This window comes from Procambarus clarkii, chromosome 66, assembly GCF_040958095.1.
Source record: "Procambarus clarkii isolate CNS0578487 chromosome 66, FALCON_Pclarkii_2.0, whole genome shotgun sequence".
Classification (NCBI taxonomy): domain Eukaryota; kingdom Metazoa; phylum Arthropoda; class Malacostraca; order Decapoda; family Cambaridae; genus Procambarus; species Procambarus clarkii.
This window is the reverse complement of record NC_091215.1, coordinates 26,615,653-26,636,602: the sequence shown is the minus strand read 5'-3', so window position 1 is coordinate 26,636,602 and position 20,950 is coordinate 26,615,653. Positions and strand designations below refer to the sequence as shown.

The window sequence follows — 20,950 nt, the reverse complement described above, 5'->3', positions numbered from 1 at the left end:
TATATATATATATATATATATATTATAATAATAATTATATTAATGTAAACAAGACCTGCACCAATCAGCGAGCGTGTATGACACCATTAAAGAAATAATACCACATCAACACCATTTGCAGTACCATGGTGCGTCTCCTGGTGGTGCTGGAGACGCACTCACTCGTGTAGGAGACCAGTTCTCCCACACTATTGTCCAGTACTCATCACACACCCATGTTTATTGACTATAAATAATAATATGCAGTAATAAGCTATGGCGAGTTCTTCACGCTGAGAACAAGTAGGTGTGTGATGCGTGGACGTCAGAGCACGTGCAGTCAAGTGCTCTGCAGGTTAAAGCATTCAGAGACCCGGAATGTGTGAGAGAGGAGACCGGGCTCCCGCCTCCACTCACCTGTCTATGAGCGAGGGAAACAAATGCGGCGTGAAACTTGTACCTCCCATCGCCCCGCCCACCGCGCTGCTTAAGGAGACTGGCGGGCGTATGAGTGGTGGAGAGAGGTGTGACGTGGATGTGACGTCACCGAGAGGGGCGGGACCAGGGGAAGAGGGCGGCCCCTCAGTGCGGCGTCTGCGTAGTACGGGAGAGGAAGTTGGTGAGTGAGGATGTCGCTCTGGCTGGCCCTCGCACTGCTCTCATTGATCGCTCTTAGCATAACTATGTACAACGTACTTTATTTCAAATATTTAATAACACAAAGCCACTTACTGCTTAGTAAAGAATAAGATTATTTTCACGATAATTATATTTCAATATTTGCTTAGTTTAAACCGTATTCAAATATCTCTAAACAAAATCTATAATATAAACCATTTATTTGTATCTCTTTGTATTGTGTTCAGTTGTTGCTCAGGTGACTGCTGAGCACTATGGTTACTCCAACACTGTGCTGAGCACTGTGGTTACTCCAACACTGTGCTGAGCACTATGGTTACTCCAACACTGTGCTGAGCACTGTGGTTACTCCAACACTGTGTTGAGCACTATGGTTACTCCAACACTGTGTTGAGCACTATGGTTACTCCAACACTGTGTTGTTCACTATGGTTACTCCAACACTGTGTTGTTCACTATGGTTACTCCAACACTGTGTTGTTCACTATGGTTACTCCAACACTGTGTTGTTCACTATGGTTACTCCAACACTGTGTTGAGCACTATGGTTACTCCAACACTGTGTTGTTCACTATGGTTACTCCAACACTGTGTTGTTCACTATGGTTACTCCAACACTGTGTTGTTCACTATGGTTACTCCAACACTGTGTTGTTCACTATGGTTACTCCAACACTGTGTTGTTCACTATGGTTACTCCAACACTGTGCTGAGCACTATGGTTATTCCAACACTGTGTTGAGCACTATGGTTACTCCAACACTGTGTTGTTCACTATGGTTACTCCAACACTGTGTTGTTCACTATGGTTACTCCAACACTGTGTTGAGCACTATGGTTACTCCAACACTGTGTTGTTCACTATGGTTACTCCAACACTGTGTTGTTCACTATGGTTACTCCAACACTGTGTTGAGCACTATGGTTACTCCAACACTGTGTTGAGCACTATGGTTACTCCAACACTGTGCTGAGCACTATGGTTACTCCAACACTGTGTTGAGCACTATGGTTACTCCAACACTGTGTTGAGCACTATGGTTACTCCAACACTGTGCTGAGCACTATGGTTACTCCAACACTGTGTTGAGCACTATGGTTACTCCAACACTGTGTTGTTCACTATGGTTACTCCAACACTGTGTTGAGCACTATGGTTACTCCAACACTGTGCTGAGCACTATGGTTACTCCAACACTGTGTTGAGCACTATGGTTACTCCAACACTGTGTTGAGCACTATGGTTACTCCAACACTGTGTTGAACACTATGGTTACTCCAACACTGGCGCAGGAGACATTATTGCACACCTTCATAGCGTTATATAAATGTTAAATGATAACTGCATGTTTTCCCTACCACAGTAGGACTGAGAGGAGGCAAGGCGTTATTAATGTGGATTATTTCATGTTTGGAAGTGAATTACTATGAAATAAAATTATTTATATGTGTGTGTATATATATATATGTATATATATATATATATATATATATATATATATATATATATATATATATATATATATATATATATATATATATATATTAATTGATAAATGTATAAACAGTATTTTCGTGTATTTTGTTTGATGGGGGAGCTGTGTATGTGCTGGTGTATGTGCTGGTGTATGTGCTGGTGTATGTGCTGGTGTATGTGCTGGTGTATGTGCTGGTGTATGTGCTGGTGTATGTGCTGGTGTATGTACTGGTGTATGTACTGGTGTATGTACTGGTGTATGTGCTGGTGTATGTACTGGTGTATGTGCTGGTGTATGTGCTGGTGTATGTACTGGTGTATGTGCTGGTGTATGTGCTGGTGTATGTACTGGTGTATGTGCTGGTGTATGTGCTGGTGTATGTGCTGGTGTATGTACTGGTGTATGTGCTGGTGTATGTGCTGGTGTATGTACTGGTGTATGTGCTGGTGTATGTGCTGGTGTATGTGCTGGTGTATGTACTGGTGTATGTGCTGGTGTATGTGCTGGTGTATGTACTGGTGTATGTGCTGGTGTATGTGCTGGTGTATGTGCTGGTGTATGTGCTGGTGTATGTGCTGGTGTATGTACTGGTGTATGTGCTGGTGTATGTGCTGGTGTATGTGCTGGTGTATGTACTGGTGTATGTGCTGGTGTATGTGCTGGTGTATGTGCTGGTGTATGTGCTGGTGTATGTGCTGGTGTATGTGCTGGTGTATGTACTGGTGTATGTACTGGTGTATGTGCTGGTGTATGTGCTGGTGTATGTGCTGGTGTATGTACTGGTGTATGTGCTGGTGTATGTGCTGGTGTATGTGCTGGTGTATGTACTGGTGTATGTGCTGGTGTATGTGCTGGTGTATGTGCTGGTGTATGTGCTGGTGTATGTGCTGGTGTATGTGCTGGTGTATGTACTGGTGTATGTACTGGTGTATGTGCTGGTGTATGTACTGGTGTATGTACTGGTGTATGTGCTGGTGTATGTACTGGTGTATGTGCTGGTGTATGTACTGGTGTATGTACTGGTGTATGTGCTGGTGTATGTGCTGGTGTATGTACTGGTGTATGTGCTGGTGTATGTGCTGGTGTATGTACTGGTGTATGTACTGGTGTATGTGCTGGTGTATGTACTGGTGTATGTGCTGGTGTATGTACTGGTGTATGTACTGGTGTATGTGCTGGTGTATGTGCTGGTGTATGTGCTGGTGTATGTGCTGGTGTATGTACTGGTGTATGTGCTGGTGTATGTGCTGGTGTATGTACTGGTGTATGTGCTGGTGTATGTGCTGGTGTATGTGCTGGTGTATGTGCTGGTGTATGTGCTGGTGTATGTACTGGTGTATGTGCTGGTGTATGTGCTGGTGTATGTGCTGGTGTATGTGCTGGTGTATGTACTGGTGTATGTGCTGGTGTATGTACTGGTGTATGTGCTGGTGTATGTACTGGTGTATGTGCTGGTGTATGTGCTGGTGTATGTACTGGTGTATGTGCTGGTGTATGTACTGGTGTATGTGCTGGTGTATGTGCTGGTGTATGTGCTGGTGTATGTACACAGATGAAGTGTACGGCTTATGTGTACGGTTAGGTTGTTTCTGTAGGTGATATGTGCACGACATGTGGCTTTTGTGCACATGTGATGTGTACGTGGTTGATATCATGTACGCAGAACGTATGTGTACATATCTCATGTGTATTATTAACATGACAGGTGATGTGTACGTAGGTATAATGTATTATATACATGTTTACATCACTCATGTGTGTGTGGAACACACGAGTAATGTGTACATGTTAAGTATATGCATGAATATTGTATACATGGGGTGTATTCATAGGTAATGTTACAAGTGCTCTACACATGGGGGGGTAATTTACACATATGCTGTACACACAGGAAATATGTATACATGTGCGATACACATAGTGTACATATATACAGAAGGTTGGTGGTGAGTGAATCATAACATTCTCTAGTTTTTACTTGTAATAAAACTGGTGACAAATGTCACCTTACTTGTCACCATACTTACTCGTCCGACCTGGGTGACACCGACGCCTTTCTTGGCGGCGTCGGCGATGTCTCCCGCCCCTGCTCGACATCCCTGGCGTCCTTATCAACCCCTAGGGCACGCCCCTCGCTTGCTAGGCCACGCCCCTCGCTTAAGAGGTCACGCCCCTCACCCACGAGGTCGCTGGCCTCTGACCTCTCATCGTAGTGGGCGTGGTCAAAGCCCAGAGGTGATGGTGATTGGTCGGCCTCCAGCGGGGGCGTGGCTGGCCCGGGCGATGAGGGGTGACCGAGGGGAGAGTGGGCGGGGTAGTCGTCGTGGGTGAGAGTGGGCGTGTGTGGGCGTGAGGAGTGGGGTGAGCGAGGGGAGGCTGGGGAAGCCACCTCCAGGTTGCTGCTGATTGTGGCTTCTGCATCCTCGGAGGCTTCTCCCTGGGGAGGGGGGGTTATAGTATGTGACATGTTGTGATACTGCGCGCTCCTCATACCCTGACAACACCCACACTGCCCTGACAACACCCACACTGCCCTGACAACACCCACACTGCCCTGACAACACCCACACTGCCCTGACAACACCCACACTGCCCTGACAACACCCACACTGCCCTGACAACACACACACTGTCCTGACAACACCCACACTGCCCTGACAACACCCACACTGCCCTGACAACACACACACAGCCCTGACAACACCCACACTGCCCTGACAACACACACACTGTCCTGACAACACACACACAACCCTGACAACACCGACACTGCCCTGACAACACACACACTGCCCTGACAACACACACACTGCCCTGACAACACCCACACTGCCCTGACAACACCCACACTGCCCTGACAACACCCACACTGTCCTGACAACACCCACACTGCCCTGACAACACCCACACTGCCCTGACAACACCCACACTGCCCTGACAACACCCACACTGCCCTGACAACACCCACACTGCCCTGACAACACCCACACTGCCCTGACAACACCCACACTGCCCTGACAGCACCCACACTGCCCTGACAGCACCCACACTGCCCTGACAGCACCCACACTGCCCTGACAGCACCCACACTGCCCTGACAGCACCCACACTGCCCTGACAGCACCCACACTGCCCTGACAACACACACACTGCCCTGACAACACACGTACTGCCCTGACAACACACACACAGCCCTGACAACACACACACTGCCCTGACAACACACACACTGCCCTGACAACACACACACAGCCCTGACAACACACAGCCCTGACAACACACACACAGCCCTGACAACACACACACAGCCCTGACAACACAGCCCTGACAACATTCGTGCCAACACATCAGAAAATATTCAATATATAAATATAATATTCAGAATGCAAATTTGCAAATGAGATTACAGTTTTTGTGCGTTAAATGATTTTTTAAGAAATTAAAATTTTTATTTGAATAATAAAATATGTATCAATCGCTAATACATTTAAATAATGTTATTTCCAGGCAAACCTACTTATGCTTCAGTTGGTTTAATTAACATTAAGTCAGAGAGATTATGAGTGCATGCAAACCTTCATGTTTATATATATATATATATATATATATATATATATATATATATATATATATATAATATAATTTATATAATATATATATATATATATATATATATATATATATATATATATATGTATATATATATATGTATATATATATATGTATATATATATATATGTATATATATATATATGTATATATATATATATATATATATATATTATATAATATATATAATATATATAATATATATATATATATATATATATATATATATATATATATATATATATATATATGTATATATATTGGCAGAACTTAAGTGTTTGTAATTACAAGTTTTTATATTATTCATAATATGTTAACTGAAGGTTTGTATCTGGGGGGTTAGTGTTGACCCTCACCACTAACCTCTGGGGGTTAGTATTGACCCTCACCACTAACCTCTGGGGGTTAGTATTGACCCTCACCACTAACCTCTGGGGGTTAGTATTGACCCTCACTAACCTCTGGGGGTTAATATTGACCCTCACCACTAACCTCTGGGGGGTTAGTATTGACCCTCACCACTAACCTCTGGGGGGTTAGTATTGACCCTCAGCACTAACCTCTGGGGGTTAGTATTGACCCTCACTAACCTCTGGGGGTTAGTATTGACCCTCACCACTAACCTCTGGGGGTTAGTATTGACCCTCAGCACTAACCTCTGGGGGTTAGTATTGACCCTCACTAACCTCTGGGGGGTTAGTATTGACCCTCACCACTAACCTCTGGGGGTTAGTATTGACCCTCAGCACTAACCTCTGGGGGTTAGTATTGACCCTCAGCACTAACCTCTGGGGGTTAGTATTGACCCTCAGCACTAACCTCTGGGGGTTAGTATTGACCCTCAGCACTAACCTCTGGGGGTTAGTATTGACCCTCACTAACCTCTGGGGGGTTAGTATTGACCCTCACCACTAACCTCTGGGGGTTAGTATTGACCCTCACCACTAACCTCTGGGGGTTAGTATTGACCCTCACCACTAACCTCTGGGGGTTAGTATTGACCCTCAGCACTAACCTCTGGGGGTTAGTATTGACCCTCACCACTAACCTCTGGGGGTTAGTATTGACCCTCACCACTAACCTCTGGGGGGTTAGTGTTGACCCTCACCACTAACCTCTGGGGGTTAGTATTGACCCTCACCACTAACCTCTGGGGGTTAGTGTTGACCCTCACCACTAACCTCTGGGGGGTTAGTGTTGACCCTCACCACTAACCTCTGGGGGGTTAGTATTGACCCTCACCACTAACCTCTGGGGGGTTAGTATTGACCCTCACTAACCTCTGGGGGTTAATATTGACCCTCACCACTAACCTCTGGGGGTTAGTATTGACCCTCACTAACCTCTGGGGGTTAATATTGACCCTCACCACTAACCTCTGGGGGGTTAGTATTGACCCTCACCACTAACCTCTGGGGGTTAGTAATGACCCTCACCACTAACCTCTGGGGGTTAATATTGACCCTCACCACTAACCTCTGGGGGTTAATATTGACCCTCACCACTAACCTCTGGGGGTTAATATTGACCCTCACCACTAACCTCTGGGGGTTAATATTGACCCTCACCACTAACCTCTGGGGGGTTAATATTGACCCTCACCACTAACCTCTGGGGGGTTAGTATTGACCCTCACCACTAACCTCTGGGGGTTAGTAATGACCCTCACCACTAACCTCTGGGGGTTAATATTGACCCTCACCACTAACCTCTGGGGGTTAATATTGACCCTCACCACTAACCTCTGGGGGTTAATATTGACCCTCACCACTAACCTCTGGGGGTTAATATTGACCCTCACCACTAACCTCTGGGGGGTTAATATTGACCCTCACCACTAACCTCTGGGGGGTTAGTATTGACCCTCACCACTAACCTCTGGGGGTTAGTAATGACCCTCACCACTAACCTCTGGGGGTTAATATTGACCCTCACCACTAACCTCTGGGGGTTAATATTGACCCTCACCACTAACCTCTGGGGGTTAATATTGACCCTCACCACTAACCTCTGGGGGTTAATATTGACCCTCACCACTAACCTCTGGGGGGTTAATATTGACCCTCACCACTAACCTCTGGGGGTTAATATTGACCCTCACCACTAACCTCTGGGGGTTAATATTGACCCTCACCACTAACCTCTGGGGGTTAATATTGACCCTCACCACTAACCTCTGGGGGGTTAGTATTGACCCTCAGCACTAACCTGTGTCTGGGTGCTGGAGTTGGGGTCACCATCGACTACTTCTCGTTTCCTCTGGTCCTCCTTGAGCCTCTCACTCTTCCTCCACTTGGCCCGCCGGTTCTGGAACCACACCTGAAGGAGGACAGAACCGCGTCACTCCTGTTGCTCCTGTTCTCTAGTGTCGACACCCACAACTGCTCCTCTTATATTACTGTTGCCGGGAGAGCTCTCTAAGTCACTGTGGGTATGTGGCACTCGGAGGAGGAGCTGGGGTATGAGGGCGAGGAGCTGGGGTATGAGGACAAGGAGCTGGGGTGTGAGGACAAGGAGCTGGGGTATGAGGACAAGGAGCTGGGGTATGAGGACAAGGAGCTGGGGTATGAGGACAAGGAGCTGGGGTATGAGGACAAGGAGCTGGGGTATGAGGACAAGGAGCTGGGGTATGAGGGCGAGGAGCTGGGGTATGAGGACAAGGAGCTGGGGTATGAGGACAAGGAGCTGGGGGGTATGAGGGCGAGGAGCTGGGGTATGAGGACAAGGAGCTGGGGTATGAGGACAAGGAGCTGGGGTATGAGGACAAGGAGCTGGGGGGTATGAGGGCGAGGAGCTGGGGTATGAGGACAAGGAGCTGGGGTATGAGGACAAGGAGCTGGGGGGTATGAGGACAAGGAGCTGGGGTATGAGGACAAGGAGCTGGTGTACACATAAGCTGAGTATGTCAGCTTATGTGCCTATGGTGTACACAATTGTTTGATAAAACTGGTATTACACTCGAGGACACACAGAGAATCAGTCATACAGCAGGAGTATTACAGGTTCGAGCCCCGAATACAGCGAGGCTGTGTGGGTGGACACAGACTGTACTGCTGGTGCCACACTCAGGAAGCGCCTGAATGTGGCCAGCGGCCGCACCAGGCCACACACACACGCTTCGCTAGTTACAACAGAATTATATTTTATATTCTGATCTTAAATTCGTGCATGGCGGCGCGGGGGTGTGGCGGAGGTGCGCTGGTCGCTCTCCAAGTTGTATCTCTCAAGGATATATATTCAAGTCATAGTTGTATGGTGCTCAACGCAACTCCCACCAAGTGATTGTCCTTACACTTGACCACGAACCTTCAACCTTAGTAATCTTGTCTCTAGTCTGACAGGTTCACCATTACCAGAGAGAGAGAGAGAGAGAGAGAGAGAGAGAGAGAGAGAGAGAGAGAGAGAGAGAGAGAGAGAGAGAGAGGTGAGAGAGAGAGAGGTGAGAGGTGAGAGAGAGAGAGGTGAGAGAGAGAGAGAGAGAGGTGAGAGAGAGAGAGAGAGAGAGGTGAGAGAGAGAGAGGTGAGAGAGAGAGAGGTGAGAGAGAGAGAGGTGAGAGAGAGAGAGAGAGAGGTGAGAGAGAGAGAGGTGAGAGAGAGAGAGAGGTGAGAGAGAGAGAGAGAGGTGAGAGAGAGAGAGGTGAGAGAGAGAGAGAGAGAGGTGAGAGAGAGAGAGAGGTGAGAGAGAGAGAGAGGTGAGAGAGAGAGAGAGGTGAGAGAGAGAGAGAGGTGAGAGAGAGAGAGGTGAGAGAGAGAGAGAGGTGAGAGAGAGAGAGAGGTGAGAGAGAGAGAGGTGTGAGAGAGAGAGAGAGAGAGAGAGAGAGAGAGGTGAGAGAGAGAGAGAGAGAGAGAGAGAGAGAGAGGTGAGAGAGAGAGAGAGGTGAGAGAGAGAGAGGTGAGAGAGAGAGAGAGGTGAGAGAGAGAGAGAGGTGAGAGAGAGAGAGAGGTGAGAGAGAGAGAGAGGTGAGAGAGAGAGAGAGGTGAGAGAGAGAGAGAGGTGAGAGAGAGGTGTGAGAGAGAGAGAGAGAGAGAGAGAGAGAGAGAGAGAGAGAGAGAGAGAGAGGTGAGAGAGAGTGAGAGAGAGAGAGAGAGGTGAGAGAGAGAGAGAGAGAGAGAGAGAGAGAGGTGAGAGGTGAGAGAGAGAGAGAGAGACCATGTCTTCCCAGGTTTGGTGACTTCCAGTAACGAGTCCTTAATCGTGTAACAAAACTTTTCTTTCTATAATCAATGTCTCGTAAGGTTCTTTTTCCCTTTCTTATTTCCCCCCCTCCCACTGCCACCACCCTCTCTCTACCCCACCACCCCCCCACCACCCCCCAGCCCCCCACCACCCCCCAGCCCCCCACCACCCCCCACCCTCCTTCACCAACAAAAACTAGCTTGTCTCTGGCCCCCCCCCAAAACCTTCCTCTTATATCGACTCGACAAGGAAGAAAATTACTGGGCGACTTTTCCTCGTGCTAATGAGAGCAGAACTCGATATGTCAATTAAGAGGAAATAAGAAAACCAATTATTGTAATGCATCCTAATCCATTTTGCGACTCCCGACCGAATAAAGTTGGAGAGAGAGAGAGAGAAGTGGAGAGTAAATTAATTGAAGTTAGTTTTCGCTGCCTTCACTAGATGTCACTCCAACCCCCTCTCTCCCCCCCTCTCCCCCTCTCTCCCCCCTCTCCCCCTCCCCCCAACCTATCTCCCCCAAAACATTATTTTTTTACCAATTTCGAGGAAATTTACACTGCGTAATTCTTTTAAAAAATGTTTCTGAAGACATTTATTCTCGTGAATCTTGTTCCCAGGCCGTCTGGGAGGTCTTGGCACTGTTGGGGGGGGGGTATGGTGGCACCTGGCTAGTAGAGTGCCAGGGGTTCCTGGTAAAGGGGTTGGTCGTGTTAAACTTGATCCGACATGTCACAGGGGAGCACCTGATTGGTGCTGGGGCTGCCTCTACACTCCGGCCCCTTCTTTGTTTATACATTCTCCAGGCTTACCCCTGGCAGGTGTGGGGCCCTCTGTTGCTCTCTCACACCCCCGGCAGGTGTGGCGCCCTCTGTTGCTCTCCCACACCCCTGGCAGGTGTGGCGCCCTCTGTTGCTCTCCTACACCCCTGGCAGGTGTGGCGCCCTCTGCTGCTCTCCCACACCCCTGGCAGGTGTGGCGCCCTCTGCTGCTCTCCCACACTCCCTCCACACTCCCACACTCCCTCCCAAACACACACCCCCACACCACACACTCTCTCAAAGGCTATTGTTCTCTAGGAATTGTTCTGTTACTGCTAGTGAAGCTAAGAGCTAAGATCCGCCATTCTACATTCTCATCCCTAGACCCTTAGCTTAGCTACTTACTCTAGAACCCCCGTACCCTTGAACCTCAGTTATTTTATGACCTTATTGTAACAATCTCTCTCTCTCTCTCTCTCTCTCTCTCTCTCTCTCTCTCTCTCTCTCTCTCTCTCTCTCTCTCTGTCTCTCTCTCTCTCTCTCTCTCTCTCTCTCTCTCTCTCTCTCTCAGTGGAATATATATAATTTAGATTATTTTCTTATCATAATATTATTCACTAGAAATTGTGTCGCCACATGTTCACTCCAACACACACAAAAGTAATTACAAAACTTTAAATAAATAAAACCTGTCTCATCAGTAAGAGTTTTGTGGTGGAGGTGTTGACACACAGCTTCAGACCACAGTGAAGGACAGCTTCAGATCACAGTGAGGGACACAGCTTCAGACCACAGTGAAGGACAGCTTCAGACCACAGTGAAGGACAGCTTCAGACCACAGTGAAGGACAGCTTCAGACCACAGTGAAGGACAGCTTCAGACCACAGTGAAGGACAGCTTCAGATCACAGTGAAGGACAGCTTCAGACCACAGTGAAGGACAGCTTCAGACCACAGTGAAGGACAGCTTCAGACCACAGTGAAGGACAGCTTCAGACCACAGTGAGGGACAGCTTCAGACCACAGTGAAGGACAGCTTCAGACCACAGTGAGGGGACACAGCTTCAGACCACAGTGAGGGGTCACAGCTTCAGACCACAGTGAGGGGTCACAGCTTCAGACCACAGTGAAGGACAGCTTCAGATCACAGTGAGGGACACAGCTTCAGACCACAGTGAGGGGACACAGCTTCAGACCACAGTGAGGGGTCACAGCTTCAGACCACAGTGAGGGGTCACAGCTTCAGACCACAGTGAAGGACAGCTTCAGATCACAGTGAGGGACACAGCTTCAGACCACAGTGAGGGGTCACAGCTTCAGACCACAGTGAAGGACAGCTTCAGATCACAGTGAGGGACACAGCTTCAGACCACAGTGAGGGGTCACAGCTTCAGACCACAGTGAGGGACACAGCTTCAGACCACAGTGAGGGACACAGCTTCAGACCACAGTGAGGGACACAGCTTCAGACCACAGTGAAGGACAGCTTCAGATCACAGTGAGGGGACACAGCTTCAGACCACAGTGAGGGACACAGCTTCAGACCACAGTGAAGGACAGCTTCAGATCACAGTGAAGGACAGCTTCAGATCACAGTGAGGGACACAGCTGCAGACCACAGTGAGGGACACAGCTTCAGACCACAGTGAAGGACAGCTTCAGATCACAGTGAGGGGACACAGCTTCAGACCACAGTGAGGGACACAGCTTCAGACCACAGTGAAGGACAGCTTCAGATCACAGTGAGGGACACAGCTTCAGACCACAGTGAGGGACACAGCTTCAGACCACAGTGAGGGACACAGCTTCAGACCACATTGAGGGACACAGCTTCAGACCACAGTGAAGGACAGCTTCAGATCACAATGAGGGGACACAGCTTCAGACCACAGTGAAGGACACAGCTTCAGACCACAGTGAAGGACAGCTTCAGACCACAGTGAGGGACACAGCTTCAGACCACAGTGAGGGACACAGCTTCAGACCACAGTGAAGGACAGCTTCAGATCACAGTGAGGGACACAGCTTCAGACCACAGTGAGGGACACAGCTTCAGACCACAGTGAGGGACACAGCTTCAGACCACAGTGAGGGACACAGCTTCAGACCACAGTGAGGGACACAGCTTCAGACCACAGTGAGGGACACAGCTTCAGACCACAGTGAGGGACACAGCTTCAGACCACAGTGAAGGACAGCTTCAGATCACAGTGAGGGACACAGCTTCAGACCACAGTGAGGGACACAGCTTCAGACCACAGTGAGGGACACAGCTTCAGACCACATTGAGGGACACAGCTTCAGACCACAGTGAAGGACAGCTTCAGATCACAATGAGGGGACACAGCTTCAGACCACAGTGAAGGACACAGCTTCAGACCACAGTGAAGGACAGCTTCAGACCACAGTGAGGGACACAGCTTCAGACCACAGTGAGGGACACAGCTTCAGACCACAGTGAAGGACAGCTTCAGATCACAGTGAGGGACACAGCTTCAGACCACAGTGAGGGACACAGCTTCAGACCACAGTGAGGGACACAGCTTCAGACCACAGTGAGGGACACAGCTTCAGACCACAGTGAGGGACACAGCTTCAGACCACAGTGAGGGACACAGCTTCAGACCACAGTGAGGGGCCACAGCTTCAGACCACAGTGAGGGACACAGCTTCAGATCACAGTGAGGGACACAGCTTCAGACCACAGTGAGGGGACACAGTTTCAGACCACAGTGAGGGGACACAGCTTCAGACCACAGTGAGGGCCACAGCTTCAGACCACAGTGAGGGCCACAGCTTCAGACCACAGTGAGGGCCACAGCTTCAGACCACAGTGAGGGGACACAGCTTCAGACCACAGTGAGGGGACACAGCTTCAGACCACAGTGAGGGACACAGCTTCAGACCACAGTGAGGGGACACAGCTTCAGACCACAGTGAGGGACACAGCTTCAGACCACAGTGAGGGCCACAGCTTCAGACCACAGTGAGGGCCACAGCTTCAGACCACAGTGAGGGGACACAGCTTCAGACCACAGTGAGGGACACAGCTTCAGACCACAGTGAGGGGACACAGCTTCAAATCACAGTGAGGGACACAGCTTCAGACCACAGTGAGGGGTCACAGCTTCAGACCACAGTGAGGGACACAGCTTCAGACCACAGTGAGGGACACAGCTTCAGACCACAGTGAGGGAGATAGCTTCAGACCACAGTGAGGGAGACAGCTTCAGACCACAGTGAGGGAGACAGCTTCAGACCACAGTGAGGGCCACAGCTTCAGACCACAGTGAGGGCCACAGCTTCAGACCACAGTGAGGGACACAGCTTCAGACCACAGTGAAGACACAGCTTCAGACCACAGTGAGGGAGACAGCTTCAGACCACAGTGAGGGACACAGCTTCAGACCACAGTGAGGGACACAGCTTCAGACCACAGTGAGGGACACAGCTTCAGACCACAGTGAGGGACACAGCTTCAGACCACAGTGAGGGAGACAGCTTTTGACGTTTTTATCCTTATAATTCTCCCTCGTAACAAAATCCATTAATTTTTCTATTAGGGCCGAGCACAGCTACTGTTCCCACCCCTCTAATCGTATTTCATTTCTCATCTGAATATTTAAATCGATACGCGGAGAGAGAGAGAGAGGGCGTTTCCCAAGGTGGGCGGAGGTGGGTGTATGGGGTGGGCGAGGGTGGGTGTATGGGGTGGGCGAGGTGGGTGTATGGGGTGGGCGAGGTGGGTGTATGGGGTGGACGAGGGTGGGTGTATGGGGTGGACGAGGGTGGGTGTATGGGGTGGGCGAGGGTGGGTGTATGGGGTGGGCGAGGGTTGTTTGTATGGGGTGGGCGAGGTGGGTGTATGGGGTGGGCGAGGTGGGTGTATGGGGTGGGCGAGGGTGGGTGTATGGGGTGGACGAGGGTGGGTGTATGGGATGGACGAGGGTGGGTGTATGGGGTGGGCGAGGGTGGGTGTATGGGGTGGGCGAGGGTGGGTGTATGGGGTGGGCGAGGGTGGGTGTATGGGGTGGACGAGGGTGGGTGTATGGGGTGGGCGAGGGTGGGTGTATGGGGTGGGCGGAGGTGGGTGTATGGGGTGGGCGGGGGTGGGTGTATGGGGTGGGCGGGGGTGGGTCCACAGCTGGGGTGGGCGGGGGTGGGTCCACAGCTGGGGTGGGCGGGGGTGGGTCCACAACCAGTGGTGGGCCCCGGCTATAGTTGACACGGTACCAGACCAACACAATAATTACAGAGCTCAACAATTGTCAGACGCCGACAAAAATTCCACCAAGTTCTTCCGCACATAATAACTCCATCTCGTGGGCACGATGGTCACGTTCGCACCATGGTTGTTAAAGCAACATCACCCGTCTGCCCTCTAGGCACAAAGGTCAAATTGTGTCACCCACACCACTACTTACGGGTATACCCCCCCCCCCTCCCCCCATAAAAGCCAATTTTTCTCGTTTGCATAAAGATGATTATATATCTAATTGTCAATTTCATTTGAGGAGCTAATTTGGATATTACCTCAAAGAAATGAAGTGAAAATAAGAGAAAAGCCATTTTGGCCCCACGGTAATGAGTCTCCTGGTCTCTGTGGCCACCAGGAGCACTCTCTTGCCCCCTCCACACACACATACACACACACACACCTCTCCTACACCTGCCTCCACATCTGTGTGTTTGCACCTACACCTGTCTCCACACATGTGTGTTTGCACCTACACCTGCCTCCACACATGTGTGTTTGCACCTACACCTGCCTCCACACATGTGTGTTTGCACCTACACCTGCCTCCATACATGTGTGTGTGTACCTACACCTGTCTCCATATCTCTCTCTCTTCACCCACACCTGCCTCTCCACATGCCCCCCCCTCTATCACCCCCCACATACCCAGAACAATAGTGTGGCCGTGACTGGAAGCCGGCGGGTGGACGTACCTGGACTCTAGCCTCCGTCAAGTTGATCTTCATAGCCAGCTCCTCGCGGGTGAAGACGTCAGGGTAGTGGGTCTGTGTGAAGGCGTTCTCCAACTCCTCTAACTGGTGACGGGGCGGCGAGGGAGGACACGAATTAGTTCCACCACATTCTTCACAAGCATACTAAACTACTCTCATACTAACATATAATGATCCATTGGAAAGTATAGATGAGAAAGATATATGTATATATATCTTTCTCATATATATATATATATATGTATATGTATATATATAATATATATATATATATATATATATATATATATATATATATATATAATCATATATATATATATATAATCATATATATATATATATATATATATATATATATATATATATATATATATATATATATATATGTGTGTGTGTGTGTGTGTGTGTGTGTATATCACGAAAATAACACGTGATTAAGAATGTGACAATGTCAGACCACGGAGGAAAATGAAACAGGAATTTCCTTAAGTACTTTCGTATATTAAATACATCTTCAGAAGGAATGGACAGGTAGCATTCCATTCCTTCTGAAGATGTATTTAATATACGAAAGTACTTAAGGAAATTCCTGTTTCATTTTCCTCCGTGGTCTGACATTGTCATATATATATATATATATATATATATATATATATATATATATATATATATATATATATATATATATATATATATATATATGAGCATCAAATTATCAATCTGTAAGAGGCAGAAAAGGTTGTGTCTCAGACTACATGGAACAGAATAATTCACAACTGTAAAGGTGTTAAACTGTGTGGTGTTGGTGCATGAGGCCCACAGCAACAGTGTGGTGAGCCACGTGCTGGTGAAGTGGGTGTCCTCGTGCATACGGTCATCATGTAGCCCTGAATTATCGCCATGTTTGATGCTAATAAAACTACCCAAGAATTCATTAGGCATTTTATGACCTTTGTATATTAATATCCGGCGTTTTGACATAGCAAAGTAAATGCCGGCTATATTCATCACTACAATATTAGAATATTATTTACATAATGGCCAGGGAAAAACTAGATTATGCACACACGCGCGCGCTCACACACACACACAGACACACACACAGACACACACACACACACACACACACACACACACAGACACACACACACACACACACACACACACACACACAGACACACACACACACACACACAGACACATACACACACACACACACACACACACACACACACACACAGACACACACACACACACACACACACACACACACACACACACACACACACACACACACACACAAGTGCAGATATGATAGAGCCCAGTAGGCTCAGGAATCTTTACATCAGTTGATTGACGGTTGAGAGGCGGGACCAAAGAGCCAGAGCTCAACCCCCGCAAACACAACTAGGTGAGTACACACACACACACACACACACACACACACACACAGACACACACACACACACACACACACACACACACACACACACACACACACAAGTGCAGATATGATAGAGCCCAGTAGGCTCAGGAATCTTTACATCAGTTGATTGACGGTTGAGAGGCGGGACCAAAGAGCCAGAGCTCAACCCCCGCAAGCACAACTAGGTGAGTACACACAGACACACACAGACACACACACAGACACACACACACACACACACACACACACACAGACACACACACAGACACACACACACAGACACACACACACACACAAGTGCAGATATGATAGAGCCCAGTAGGCTCAGGAATCTTTACATCAGTTGATTGACGGTTGAGAGGCGGGACCAAAGAGCCAGAGCTCAACCCCCGCAAACACAACTAGGTGAGTACACACACACCACACACACACACACACACACACACACAGACACACACACACACACACACACACACACACACACAAGTGCAGATATGATAGAGCCCAGTAGGCTCAGGAATCTTTACATCAGTTGATTGACGGTTGAGAGGCGGGACCAAAGAGCCAGAGCTCAACCCCCGCAAACACAACTAGGTGAGTACACACACACACACACACACACACACACACACACACACACAGACACACACACACACAAGCTGAAGATATGTGTACAGGAAACCCCCCCCCCCCCGCAGGCCATAGTGGGAGACCCGCCCCACAGGAAGACGACAAAGTAACAAGTGATAGTCACCTGCTGGAGAGTGAAGGTCGTCCTGTTCCGCCTCTGCTTCCTCCTGACGAAGGTCTCGTCGTGGAGGTCCGGGTGGTAGCTGTAGCTGGAGTCTGTGGGTGTCACAAGCACACTAGTATCTTCCCTTCTGTGCCCGCATGTGTCCCGCCTCGGCGTCCTCTGTGTGTCCCCCCGTCTTATGCCGTGTGTCCCGTCGTCGTGTCATGGGTCACGTTAGTATATGTGTAGCACATATGTGTCTTCTACCGGGTTTTGTATGTTGCTATGTGTCAACTTTCCTGTGTGTGTGTCCATGGAGCATAGACACACAGGGTGTGGAGCATAGACACACAGGGTGTGGAGCATAGACACACAGGGTGTGGAGCATAGACACACAGGGTGTGGAGCATAGACACACAGGGTGTGGAGCATAGACACACAGGGTGTGGAGCATAGACACACAGGGTGTGGAGCATAGACACACAGGGTGTGGAGCATAGACACACAGGGTGTGGAGCATAGACACACAGGGTGTGGAGCATAGACACACAGGGTGTGGAGCATAGACACACATGGTGTGGAGCATAGACACACAGGGTGTGGAGCATAGACACACAGGGTGTGGAGCATGGACACAGCGAGTAAATAATTCAGTGTAGAATATAATATCCAGTCATCTGATACTTATCATCCCGTGTTGTTGGTAATTTGATTACTGGAGTGTTTATAGAGCCCGGCTGTTGTCAGTAACATTACTGGAGTGTTTATAGAGCCCGGCTGTTGTCAGTAACATTACTGCAGTGTTTATAGAGCCCGGCTGTTGTCAGTAACATTACTGGAGTGTTTATAGAGCCCGGCTGTTGTCAGTAACATTACTGGAGTGTTTATAGAGCCCGGCTGTTGTCAGTAACATTACTGGAGTGTTTATAGAGCCCGGCTGTTGTCAGTAACATTACTGGAGTGTTTATAGAGCCCGGCTGTTGTCAGTAACATTACTGGAGTGTTTATAGAGCCCGGCTGTTGTCAGTAACATTACTGGAGTGTTTATAGAGCCCGGCTGTTGTCAGTAACATTACTGGAGTGTTTATAGAGCCCGGCTGTTGTTAGTGACATTACTGGAGTGTTTATAGAGCCCGGATGTTGTCAGTAACATTACTGGAGTGTTTATAGAGCCCGGATGTTGTCAGTAACATTACTGGAGTGCTTATAGAGCCTGAGGTCAATAATGAGTGAGGGTCAATAATGATTAAGGTCAATAATGATTAAGGTCAGTAATGAGGGTCAATAATGAGGTCAATAATGAGTGAGGGTCAATAATGAGTGAGGGTCAATAATGAGTGAGGGTCAATAATGAGTGAGGGTCAATAATGAGTGAGGGTCAATAATGAGTGAGGTCAATAATGAGTGAGGGTCAATAATGAGTGAGGGTCAATAATGAGTGAGGTCAATAATGAGTGAGGGTCAATAATGAGTGAGGGTCAATAATGAGTGAGGGTCAATAATGAGTGAGGGTCAATAATGAGTGAGGTCAATAATGAGTGAGGGTCAATAATGAGTGAGGGTCAATAATGAGTGAGATCAATAATGATTAAGGTCAATAATGAGTGAGGTCAATAGGGTCAATAATGAGTGAGATCAATAATGAGGGTCAATAATGAGTGAGGTCAATAATGAGGGTCAATAATGAGTGAGGTCAATAGTTAGGGTCAATAATGAGTGAGGTCAATAATGAGGGTCAATAATGAGTGAGGTCAATAATGAGTGAGGTCAATAATGAGGGTCAATAATGAGTGAGGTCAATAGTTAGGGTCAATAATGAGTGAGATCAATAATGAGGGTCAATAATGAGTGAGGTCAATAATGAGGGTCAATAATGAGTGAGGTCAATAGTTAGGGTCAATAATGAGTGAGGTCAATAATGAGGGTCAATAATGAGTGAGGTGCCGCTGACAGGTGCTGGAGGGGGGTTCGACTCCCACCGTCAGCACCACACTTGTGCTAACAACAATGTACATGACTTGTATAAAAATATAATTTGTTGCTTATTAAGATCAGTTTATCTGTTGCTGTTGGTATTGTGATGCCGCATGCCTAGATTATAGCCACGCGGCTATATTATATATCACAATTCTATCATTCGGAAAGGCATGATAACAATGTTATGAAGAACATTGTTATAGAATGGCCGCAGGTTTGTTCTGGTGGTGTGAGTGGTCATTGTGTCGGTGCTTCGTGTTAGTATTCCTCCGCCCCAGGAGTGAAGGACTATCCTCCGGTAACTCCACCGTCCCTCCGGTAACTCTACTGCCCCTGAGGTAACTCTACTGCCCCTGAGGTAACTCTACTGCCCCTGAGGTAACTCTACTGCCCCTGAGGTAACTCCACTGCCCCTGAGGTAACTCTACTGCCCCTGAGGTAACTCTACTGCCCCTGAGGTAACTCCACTGCCCCTGAGGTAACTCCACCGTCCCCTGAGGTAACTGCACTACCCCTGAGGTAACTCCGCCGTCCCTCTGGTAACTCCACTGCCCCTGAGGTAACTCCACCGTCCCTCCGGTAACTCCACTGCTCCTGAGGTAACTCCACTACCCCTGAGGTAACTCCGCCGTCCCTCTGGTAACTCCAATACCCCTGAGGTAACTCCACCGTCCCTCCGTGCCGTAATAAGCCACATGTCGGCTGGGATAGCCCCCAAGCCAGGGACTCCGGCGTCGGCTCTCCTCTCTCTTAGTCTAATAACCCCGGCTCACTGCTATAATAATCTAAATAAACTTAGTCCGCAGTCTTGCGCCGTAATAAGCCGGGTCATTGATAATAATAACGTGAAAATGGCTAGTAGATCCCCGGGCCCATCCCGAGTGGATTATGCCGATATTACTGCCATCTAGCGCCCTCGTCCCAAACGTCGTACTGTGTTATTGTTCTCCTCTGACTGTTCTCTCGCTCCAGTGTTCTTCATCCTCAACCGTAGTTCGCGACTACATGCAAAATCGTTGATTATAAAGGAGGAAAAATGTTGAGAGGCGTCTGAAGCAACACAAATATAAAAATAAGTGTGAAAAGTTGGGTGGCCACCGGCGCCGCCTCTTACATAACGTGATCATGCCGGAGGCTGAGCCTCCATCTCCCTTGGGTCCGTCTCTCCCACCCCGGGGCCTCTAACTCCATCTGCCCCTCGAAA

At 48.4% G+C, this 20,950-nt stretch overlaps 1 protein-coding gene across 1 annotated transcript in view; it reads right to left on the bottom strand.

Moving 5' to 3' along the window:
• The window catches only part of LOC123769354 (uncharacterized), a 39,007-nt gene that overhangs the window by 10,897 nt on the left and 7,160 nt on the right, over window positions 1-20,950 (bottom strand). Inside the window, exons 3-7 of the mRNA XM_069310163.1 lie at window positions 17,791-17,882; window positions 15,593-15,694; window positions 7,914-8,024; window positions 4,124-4,533; window positions 397-573 (exon numbers count right to left, since the gene is read on the bottom strand). Coding sequence (XP_069166264.1) covers window positions 397-573; window positions 4,124-4,533; window positions 7,914-8,024; window positions 15,593-15,694; window positions 17,791-17,882 — 892 coding nt within the window. The remainder of the gene's footprint in view (window positions 1-396; window positions 574-4,123; window positions 4,534-7,913; window positions 8,025-15,592; window positions 15,695-17,790; window positions 17,883-20,950) is intronic.